The 10,707-nt window shown below is 56.8% G+C and overlaps 1 protein-coding gene across 18 annotated transcripts in view; it reads right to left on the bottom strand.

Annotated features, from left to right (window-relative positions):
* Positions 1–269: 269 nt before the first annotated feature.
* The window catches only part of LOC103346519 (golgin subfamily A member 2), a 106,689-nt gene continuing 96,251 nt past the window's right edge, over positions 270–10,707 (bottom strand). For 3 of the 18 annotated variants that reach the window (XM_070077115.1, XM_070077116.1, XM_070077113.1), the window contains exons 6-13: positions 5,962–10,604; positions 5,778–5,841; positions 4,565–4,621; positions 4,325–4,405; positions 3,317–3,404; positions 2,635–2,963; positions 2,273–2,386; positions 270–1,749 (exon numbers count right to left, since the gene is read on the bottom strand). In XM_070077115.1, coding sequence (XP_069933216.1) covers positions 1,492–1,749; positions 2,273–2,386; positions 2,635–2,963; positions 3,317–3,404; positions 4,325–4,405; positions 4,565–4,621; positions 5,778–5,841; positions 5,962–6,245 — 1,275 coding nt within the window. In that variant the 5' untranslated portion in view covers positions 6,246–10,604 and the 3' untranslated portion in view covers positions 270–1,491. Of the gene's footprint in view, positions 1,750–2,272; positions 2,387–2,634; positions 2,964–3,316; positions 3,478–4,324; positions 4,406–4,564; positions 4,622–5,777; positions 5,842–5,961; positions 10,605–10,707 lie in introns of those variants that run through there. The other 15 variants (XM_070077127.1, XM_070077123.1, XM_070077119.1 and 12 more) reach the window with 14 other exon arrangements.

Below are 10,707 nucleotides of genomic sequence, written 5' to 3'. Positions count from 1 at the left end.
TGGTCCTGCTCCTGCCCTGTTCTATAAATATCTATAAAAACTCATATTATATATACACACACACACACACACACACAGGTGGCAGTGCCCCTGGAGTTGCGGTGTAAGGAGACCAGCCTGGAAGAGGCCTCTTCACCCCACTGAACACTCGGCACAGCGCAGAGGCTGCCCACTGCTGGCAGGCCCTGCTGCCCTGTGCAGTGCCCACCCGCAGCACAGCAGACCCTGGGCCCTGCAACAAAGCTGCCACACACGGGGCCAAGCAGTATGACTCAATCTCTTTATTTCAAGATAATAACAGGAGCCACATCACCATGGTGCCACAACCCTGTCTCCGCCTCTTTCCTGGGCCATAGACTGTCAATAAATAAGTTTCCCAGCCCCAAATAATTATTAAGACCTCCTCCTCATTTGCACGCTCCAGCCTCAGATATGATACAGGGGAGACCCTACCCCCAGAATATACAAAATATACACAAGTACAATATGTACATGGGGGTGGGGGTGGGGAGGCCCACTGGAGGCAGCCTCTTCCCCTCATCAGGCCTAGAGTTAGCCCCAACTGTCCTAGGGCCTGACAGAATGCTGCCTACTGCCCTGCCCCAAAGTGCCTCTAAAGAAAAGGGAGTCTCCTGAATGCCTGCCTAGCCTGCCTCGGCCCTGCCTGGCTGGTGTGCCTCTTAGTAAGGGGACAGGTGCCCCTGCATCGCCTGCCCCAGCCGACCCTTTGAGGGCTGTTGACCGTGCCTCCCAGCTGGCCTGCCTGGGGCACAAGCATGGAGTGAAGAGCTGGACCACGCCTGGCCTACCGTGACCGCCACCTGTGGTAAGCACCTGGCCTCCCATTAGCCTCAGCTTGCCCAGGCCACCCTGAGATTTGGGACCAGGAGCCTCCCTGAATAAGGGACTGCCCTTGCCCAGAGATGACCCTCATCCTATTGTGCCCTCCTCACCCATATACCCTTACCCATGATGCCCTGGCCCAGAAGTGACCCTTACCCATGATGCCCCTGGCCTGGAAGTGACCCCTGCCCAGTGATGCCCTTGCCTGGGTGCCCCCGCCCAGCAATGACCCTCACTCAGATGCCCTCCTCTCCTGATGCCCTCATGTCTGTGCCTGCTGATGCCCCCACGTGATGTTCCCGGCCAGATTATGCAGCCAGGCTGACACTTAGCCCCAAGAGGGGCAATAAAAACTGCCTGGCTGACTTGCCCAAGTGGTTGAGCACCCCCTGGTCTTGGCTGTTCTGGGGGCCACACAAATGCTGCCTGTGTTGGTCATGGCCTCTAAAGATGGAGCTGGAAATGAGGAGGCCCCAGGAGCCCCCGGGGTCCTCCAGAGAGGCAGCCTAAAGAGGCCTTTCTCTCCCCATCAGGGGTTCTGGCTAAGGAGGGAAGGGAACTGGGAAGGAACGGCAGGGGATAGAGTGGCTAGCAGGGGTGGAGCGGCAAGGATTGGGTTGGGGCTCTCCGGGCTTACGGCATCTGGTGTTAGACGATAATGTCGTCATGCTCGTCAGCCCGGTAGAAGAAGGGGATGCAGTGGTTGGTGCCCAGGCCTGGGCACTCCTGGGGGTTCTGCATCTCCTGTGGCTGCTTCCTGAGCTGCTGCGCAGTAGGGTTCTGCTTGTGTAGCACCTTCTTCTCAGAGTGCAGCTGTTTGTAGGCAGCCACGTGCTGCTGCAGGTGGAACAGGCACTGGTCGCACTCTTGGTGCAGACCCTGAGCCTCCTGGCTCTTCAGCTCCATCTACGGAAGACCAAGGCGGGTGGGGGGAGCATGAGGGCAGGTGGTGGCTTGCTAACCAATTCCACTGGTTGCAGGAGAGTGGCCCAGAGCCCCATGTCTCCTGCACCCAGCCTCACACCTCATCCCCTTCTTTCCCATCACTTTAACTTGAGGCCACACGTGAGAGGGAAGGCATCAGCTGTTAGGGGAACACTCGTGCCTAATACTTTACATGCACAATCTCAGCTCATCCTCAACACCTGTGTAAGGAAAAAATGCTAAATTCCTTTGTCAGGAATCTGAGGCTCAGCAAAGGGTAGCCTTTGTGTAGTGACCAGTGAAGCTGGGTGACACGCCTCTCATGGGACAATGACGTCTAGACCCGGGAGGAGCCCGGGGCTACCAGCCCTAAGAGAGGCAGGACAGTCGATATGGAGGTCACCTGTCACTCCAGACTGGAGCAGCCTCCCTCCTGGGCCTAGCACTGCCCTCCCCAGTGACTTGTACCCATGGCCTAGTCCTTCACAGTCGGGCTGAGCATTACCATTTCCTTCAGCTCCCCCAGCTTCTCCTGCAGCTGGCCGAGTTCCCTGGCCAGCTCATTTTTGACGTGCTGCTCTGCCTGCAGTGAGAGGGTGAGCCACATGTTGTCATTGCTCTGCACAGAGAGAAGCAATCCGTTGCCACCCAAAGTGGCTGCATCCGGATCCCAGCACCAGGTGCCCACCTCCCACAGTGCCAGGAGGGCTGGAAACTCAGCCCCTCTCCTCCAACAGACATTTCAGCAGGGTCCTGGCTCACAGGGCGCCTGCCTAGGTCATCACCGTCCCCTTTGGTGGGGGGGAAGTGAAGGCCTAGAGGGAAGTGTTTTGTACCAGAGGCCTTGTCCAGGGAGGCCGAACGCACCAGTCTCACGAAGCCATCCTGCAGCTCGGCCAGCTGCTCCTTGAGCTCCCGGTTCTGCAGGAGCGCATGGCTGATGGTCACGCGGTCGCTCTGCTTGCGCTCCTCGGCCTGGCTGCCCCACAGCTCCGCCTCCCGCTCCAGCTGCAGCAGCCGCTGTTCCTGCTGCTGGGTCAGGCGACTCAGGCCTGCGTTGTCCTGCACCTGGGCCTGCAGCTGTCCCACCAGGCTCTCCAGCTCCTTCTGCAGCTGCTCAGCCTGCGCCTGCAGCTGCTGTTCCACTGCCGACAGCCCTGCAGGGAAAGCTGGGGACTCTGGGGTGGGAGGCTCAGCTGAGAAAGGAAGCAGCCATCAGGGGCCCCAACCTCTGGGTTTTCAAAAAGCTCCTGCCTTGGTCCTTAGCTCCTCAGGCCAATGGCTTGCCCCCACCCCAGTGCTGGCTTCTTGGCTAACAACTTTCTATATTCAGATGGTCATTACCCTTCCAAGCCAGGACACAGAGTGCTTGACCGTGCATGGTGGACAGTGGGTGCACCACCCCTATTTACAGATGAGGTCACCTATGCTCAAAGAGATGACAAGACTCACCATCCACCAGCACAGACCTGCTTCCCTCTGCCACAACACCCCTTGCTGGGGCACCTGACACCCATCCTGCTCCCAGGCCACCTCTGCCCCTGCTTACCCATCTGGCTCTTGAGCTCGGCCAAGGTGGTCTCCAGCTCCCGCACCTGACTCAGGCTGCACTCCTTCTCCTCCCTCAGCGTGCAGAGCTGCCCAGAGCACAGGGAAAAGAGCCATGAGCAGGGGCCACTGCCTCCCTCTAAACCGATGCTGCTGTTGTTTCTGTGGGGAGAGTCAAAGAAAGGAAGGTGACTAAGGATGTCCCCTCTACTCCACTCCCAGAGCAAGAGGGGGTGGGCAGGGGGCCAGAGTGGGATTGGCACATTCTCAGACCCTATGGGCACAGGGCCTGTCCCGAGGCTCCCAAGGAAAGAGCATGTGGATCTTTGCTGGTTTTTGCTCACAGCTATGGAACCGTGTCTGAATTGGGATTCTTCTTAGGGGACAGTAAGGTGAGCCTCCAGAAACAGAATGTGAGAAAAGACAGGCCTTCCACTAGGTTTGGATTTACAGGGGTGTGTGCATCGTTCGACAGCTCAGCACGTGCTACATAGGGGTTGGGGCTGCTCTTAACAGCAGGGGTACAGGAATGAAAAGCACAGGTAAGATCCCTTCTCTCCCTGAGGTTGACGTCCCAGGGAGCCTGGAAATCTTGGATTCTTAGAGCTAAAAGAGACCTTTGACAACTGCCATTTCCACCTCCTTGGGAAACTCAAGCCCAGGGCGGAGAGGCGCTTGTCCAAACTCAAAGCTCAGGTCAGGGCCTGAGTCAGGGTGGGGACACGAGTCTCATGGCCAGCGCTGAATGAGAGGCCACAATCCCAGGACTGTGTGGCCAGGGTGCAAGCAGGGGTGTCTGGAGAAGAGAGGAGGTGGAGAGGGCAGCAACAGGATGAGAGGCATGCTGCATGCTCCATGCTCTGGGGTCCCTCCAGCTGAGACCTGGCCCACCCAGCACCCCACTCTCCCTCAGCACCAGGGGACCCCCAGCCCCTTTCTTCAGAGCCCACGGGGAAACAGAAGCCCAGGGTGGGCAGCATGGAATCAGGGGACCCCACTGGGCTCTTACCAATTCCTCTATGGTGTTACTGAGTTGTTTGTTTGTTAGATAGCTGGAGTCCAGGGCTACTGCCAGCTCTTGGTACTGGCTCTGAGGCACATGCAGAGAGGAGGAGTTGCAGGAGGGTTTGGGGAGAGGCAGAGAGAGCAGTCATTAGGGCTGGGGGGGCACCGGCTGTCTCAGCTGGTAGCAGGGCACTCAGCCCCCGCTGTGGGAGAAGGGGGGGGCTGGCCCTGCAGAGCCACTCACCTCCAGATCCTCCATGTAGGAAGATGTGAGGCCCTCTCCATTGATGTAGGACATTGACTAGAAGAGACAAGAGCTCCCATGGAGATGCTACATCCTCCACCGCCAAGTCCCTACCCTCAGACTACCTCTCCACCCCACCTCCACCTGGCAACTCCTCTGCCCAGCTTGGCCTCTCCTCTCGTCACCCTCTATGCCTACACTCAGACTACCTCTCCTCCCACCTCCACCTGGCAACTCCTCTGCCCAGCCTGGCCTCTTCCTCTCATCACCCTCTATGCATACCCTCAGACTACCTCTCCTCCCACCTCCACCTGGCAACTCCTCTGCCCAGCCTGGCCTCTCCTCTCATCACCCTCTATGCCTACCCTCAGACTACCTCTCCTCCCACCTCCACCTGGCAACTCCTCTGCCCAGTCTGGCCTCTTCCTCTCATCACCCTCTATGCATACCCTCAGACTACCTCTCCCCCCACCTCCACCTGGCAACTCCTCTGCCCAGCTTGGCCTCTCCTCTCGTCACCCTCTATGCCTACCCTCAGACTACCTCTCCCCCCACCTCCACCTGGCAACTCCTCTGCCCAGCTTGGCCTCTTCCTCTCATCACCCTCTATGCCTACACTCAGACTACCTCTGCCCCCACCTCCACCTGGCAACTCCTCTGCCCAGCCTGGCCTCTTCCTCTCATCACCCTCTATGCCTACACTCAGACTACCTCTGCCCCCACCTCCACCTGGCAACTCCTCTGCCCAGCCTGGCCTCTTCCTCTCATCACCCTCTATGCCTACACTCAGACTACCTCTCCCCCCACCTCCACCTGGCAACTCCTCTGCCCAGCTTGGCCTCTTCCTCTCATCACCCTCTATGCATACCCTCAGACTACCTCTCCCCCCACCTCCACCTGGCAAACTCCTCTGCCCAGCCTGCCTCTTCCTCTCATCACCCTCTATGCCAGCTTCTCCTGGGTCTCATCACCATCCCCCTCCCTTCCTGAGTGATGCTCTCCCAGTGCTTCCTGCACTGAGATACATGGTCACCATTCTCATGGCCACATCCTTCATCTGTATGGCTTCCAAGAAGAAGCCAACACCCAGCCTGCCCAACACGGCCCAGCAGGTCAGTCTCTCCCAGGATCTCCCCATCTCTCAGGAATCCCAGCCTCCATTTCTGTCCTTTCCTCTCTCTCCTCTCTTCCTGAGTCCCAGTGTCTGGGGTACCTCAGAGACAAGACCATTGAGCTGCCGAGCAGGTTGACGCAGGCTCTCCGTGGAGGACAATGTCCTAGGGACAGGCACGCAGAGGTCAGGGGTGCAGGGGCTTGATGCAAAAGAGGTCCTTGGGCCGTGGCCTGCCCTCATTCCCATGGCTTAGGGAATGCTGCCCACACAGGAAGACACTCACTTGGTCTCATCTATGAGGACAGGGCCATGGTCAGCATCATGGATCTGAGGGAGAACAAAGAGACAGTGATCACCTGATTTCCAGTAAGAACCACTCAGGGTGGCAGGAGCCCATCTCCTTCCAGCAACCTGCCACTGCCACAAGCTCAAGAGAAGGCCCTGTCTTGGCCTCCCCCACCCCAGTGCTGGGAAGGGTGCTTGGCATTGGGAACCAAGCTGCGGGAAGAAAGGAGAAGAGAAGGCACAGCAGGCGCAGTCCTCTGGGAAGGGAGATGGTACAAGCATATGGGGTAGCAGGCACAAGGACAGAGGCAGAAACCCGAGTTGGTGCCATGCTAGGTAGACTAGCACCAGGGGGCGCTACACCACCAGGTAACACGGTGGCATCAGCAGAGGGTGGTGCAGGAGCAGTGCAGTCTTTGGGCGCCTGTCAGGGAACAGAGCAGGGGGTTAGGGGGCTGTGCAGGAGAGGAGCTGCCTTGCTGCCATGGACACAAGGGCACAGACCAGGTAGGAAGATGTTGTAGCAGTCAAAGTGACAACCACACATGCTGGGAACCACAGGGGTTGTGGGAATGGCTTGCCCAGGCTTGGGGACACATGGCATCTTTTCAGGTGGCCAAAGCTCAAAGGAAGGGGGCTATGACCTCTGTGGACACAAGGCCCTGATTCTCCCTGGACCTCAGCAAGGGCTCTGACCTCTGGCAGCTGCAGCAGGCAGAAGGAACGGGCACCAAGATCAAGCAGCACGGCAGTGTTCTTCCAGAAAGCCAGTCTCTGCCGCACAGTGACCCTAACTCTAGGCCCCTGCTGGGCCGAGGCTGCTGGTGGATGACAGGGCTCCCTCCAGGTAGTTCTCTGCCGCTGCCCTCTCCTGCTCTCTGCCCTTTCTCCCTGCCCTCCTCTCTGCCTCAACCATCAGCTTTATTTCTCTGATTCAGGCCTTTCTAAGGAGAAATGTTGCCCAAGAAGCCTCTCCCTGCTTTCTGGAGATAAAATCAACCACAGCCGCCTCATGGGCATACTTCTCAGCCCAATCTCACAGCTCCAGAAACACCTACTCTACCAAAAGAAGCCAGGAAATCACAGGTAAGATGTCTGCTCTTTGATTTGGCACATGGAGGTCATGGCGCCTCATTGCCAGAAAAACTGCTAGGGAACAATGCGGGGATCTAGTGCTTGGAGCTGTGGAGAAGCCTCTCCTCCTTCTTCCCCAGCGGGACCCCCTCCCTCGGCCAGCCCCATCCAGCTTCTCCCCAGGCTCAGGCCTAACTCTCGGTCCAAGCATCTGGCTCTAAAGACCACCTCATGTCAGCAGGCCAGACAGCCGCACACAACCAAGATGGCTGAACAAGTGACAGCAGCCAGAGGAGCTGAGTGGAGGCAGGGAGTTGCTGCCTGCTCTCTGAACCCTTCAGCCCTGGCCTCTGAAAACCCCAATCGGCTGCCTCCTTAGAGTCCAGGCTGCAAAGCCTATAGATGAGGAAAAGGCGTGCTGACTCTGCACTTATATCTTTGGAGAGTGGACCAGGGGATGGACTACTTCTCTCCCCCCCTCTCCCTCTCTCTGTCTCTCTCTCTCTCTTATCTCTGCTTCCCTATAACTGAGTTTTTCAAATACATAAATAAGTAAATAAAAATTGAATCTATCTACTGTGATTACTTTGTGAACAACCAGGTCACAATTCTACGTCTGAAGCTGGAGCTTCGACTGGGTGTCAAGAAACCAGATGAGAAGCCTGCCCCTCACTTTCAGTCTGAAGGCACAGCTTCCCCACAGCATCAGGACACCAGATGAGAAGCCTGCACCTCGCTTAACAATGATGGTGAAGCTTCGCCTGGGTGTCAGGACACCAGATGACAAGCCTGAACCTGCCTTTCAATCTGAAGATGGAGCTTCGCCTGGTTGTCAGGACACCAGATGAGAAGCCTGCCCCTGGCTTCACATCTGGAGGTGGAGTTTCCCAGGGTGTCAGGACACCACATGAGAAGCATGCACCTGGCTTCACATCTGGAGGTGGTTTCCCAGGGTGTCAGGGCACCAGATGAGAAGCCTGCACCTCGCTTTCATTCTGAAGTTGGAGCTTTGCCTAGGTGTCAGGACAACAGATGAGAAGCCTGCACCTGGCTTTCAGTCTGAAGGTAGAGCTTCACCTGGATGTCAGGACACCAGATGAGAAGCCTGCACCTGGATTTCTGTCTGCAGGTGGAGCTCAGCCAGGGTGTCAGGACACCAGATGAGAAGCCTGCACCTGGCTTTCAGTCTGAAGGTGAAGCTTCACCTGGGTGTCAGAACACCAGATGAGAAGTCTGCCACTAGATTCACATCTGTATGTGGAGGTTTGCCTGGGTGTCAGGACACCAGATGAGAAGCCTGTACCTGGCTTTCAGTCTGAAGGTGGAGCTCACCTGGTGTCAGGACACCAGATGAGAAGCCTGCACCTGGCTTTCAGTCTGAAGGTGGAGCTTCGCCTGGTTGTCAGGACACCAGATGAGAAGCCTGCACCAGGCTTTCCACCTAAAGGTGGAGTTTCGCCTGGGAGAAAGGACAGTAGATGAGAAGCCTGCACCTGGCTTCCTGGCTTTCAGTCTGAAGTTGGAGATTCACCTGGGTGTCAGGAAACGAGATGAGAAGCCTGCCCCTCGCTTCACATCTGAAGGTGGAGTTTCCCAGGGTGTCTAGACACCAGATGAGAAGCCTGCACCTCGCTTCCAGTCTGAAGGTGGAGCTTCGCCTGGATTCAGGACACCAGATGAGAAGACTACACCTGCCTTCATGTCTGAAGGTGGAGCTTTGCCAGGGTGTCAGGACACCGATGAGAAGCCTGCACCTGGCTTTCTGTCACAAGGTGGAGCTTCGCCTGGGTGTAAGGACACGAGATGAGAAGCCTGCACTTTGCTTTCAGTCTGAAGGTGGAGCTTCGCCTGGGTGTCAGGACCCCAGATGAGAAGCCTGCACCTCGCTTTCAGTCTGAAGGTGGAGCTTCTCTTGGGAATCAGGCCACCAGATTAGAAGCCTGCACCGGGCTTTCAGTTTGAATGTAGAGCTCTACTAGGTGTCAGGACACCAGATGAGAAGCCTGCACCTGGCTTTCAGCTTGAAGGTGGAGCTTCATCTGGGTGTTAGACACCAGATGAGAAGCCTGCACCTCGCTTTCAGTCTGAGGTGGAGCTTCTCTTCGGCATCAGGCCACCACATTAGAAGCCTGAACCTGGCTGCACATCTGGATGTGGAGCAATCCCAGGGTGTCAGGACACCAGATGAGAAGCCTGCACCTCGCATCACGTCTGCGGGTGGAGCTTCTCCTGGCTTCACGTCTGGAGCTGGAGCTTCACCTGGGTGTCAGGACACCAGATAAGAAGCCTGCACCTGGCTTTCAGTCTGAAGGTGTAGATTCGCCTGGATGTCAGGACACCAGATGAGAAGCCTGCACCTCACTTTCATTTGAAGGTGGAGCTTCAAAAGGCTGGCAGGACACCAGATGAGAAGCCTGCACCTGGCTTTCAGTCTGAAGGTGGAACTCCTCTTCTGCATCAGGACACCAAATTACAAGACTGCACCGGGCTTTAAGACTGAAGGTGGAGCTTGACTGGGTGTCAGCACACCAGATGAGAAGCCTGCCCCTCGCTTTCAGTCTGAAGGTGGAACTCACCTGGGTGTCAGGACACCTGATGGGAAGCCTGCCACCCGTTCACATCTGAAGGTGGAGCTTCGCCTAGGTGTCAGAACACCAGATGAGAACCCTGCACCTGGCTTCACATCTGGAGTTGGAGCTTTGCCAGGGTGTCAGGAGACCAGATGAAAAGCCTGCCCCTAGCTTCACATCTGTATGTGGAGGTTCGCCTGGGTGTCAGGACACCAGATGAGAAGCCTGCACCTCACATGACGCCAAAAGGTGGAGCCTCGCCTGGGTGTCAGGACACCAGATGAGAAGCCTGCACCTGTCTTTCAGTCTGAAAGTGGAGCTTCGCCTGGGAGTCAGGACGCCAGATGAGAAGCCTGCACCTGTCTTTCAGTCTGAAGGTGTAGGTTAGCCTGGGTGTCAGGACACCAGATGAGAAGCCTACACCAGGTTCTCAGTCTGAAAGTGTTCTTCACCTGGGTGTCAGGACACCAGATGAAAAACCTGACCCTCACTTTCAGTCTCAAGGTGGAGCTTTGCCTGGGTGTCAGGACACCAGATGAGAAGCCTACACATGGCTTTCAGTCTGAAGGTCGAGTTTCGTCTGGGTATAAGGACACCAGATGAGAAGCCTGCCCCTCGCTTCACATTGAAGGTGGAGCTTCGCCTGGGTGTCAGTACACCTGATGAGAAGCCTGCCCCAAGCCTCACATCTGAAGGTGGAGGATCGCCTGTGTGACAGGACACCAGATGAGAAGCCTGCAGCAGGCTTTCAATCTGAAGGTCTAGCATCGCCTTGGTGTCAGGACACCAGATGAGAAGCCTGCACCTGGCTTTCTGTCTGAAGACGGAGCTTCGCCTGCGTGTCAGGACACCAGATGAGAAGCCTGCACCAGGCTTTCAGTCTGAAGGTGAAGCTTTGTCTGATTGTCAGGACTCCATATGGGAAGCCTGCACATGGTGTTCAGTGTGAAGGTAGAGCTTCACCTGGGTTTCAGCACACCAGATGAGAAGCCTGCACCTGGTTTCAGTCTGAAGGTGGAGCTTCGCCTGGGTGTCAAAACACCAGATGAGAAGCCTGCACCTCACTTTCAGTCTGAAGGTGGTTCTCGGCTGGGTGTCAA

Source organism: Oryctolagus cuniculus, chromosome 7, assembly GCF_964237555.1.
Source record: "Oryctolagus cuniculus chromosome 7, mOryCun1.1, whole genome shotgun sequence".
Lineage (NCBI taxonomy): Eukaryota > Metazoa > Chordata > Mammalia > Lagomorpha > Leporidae > Oryctolagus > Oryctolagus cuniculus.
This window is presented reverse-complemented; position numbering and strand designations above follow the sequence as displayed.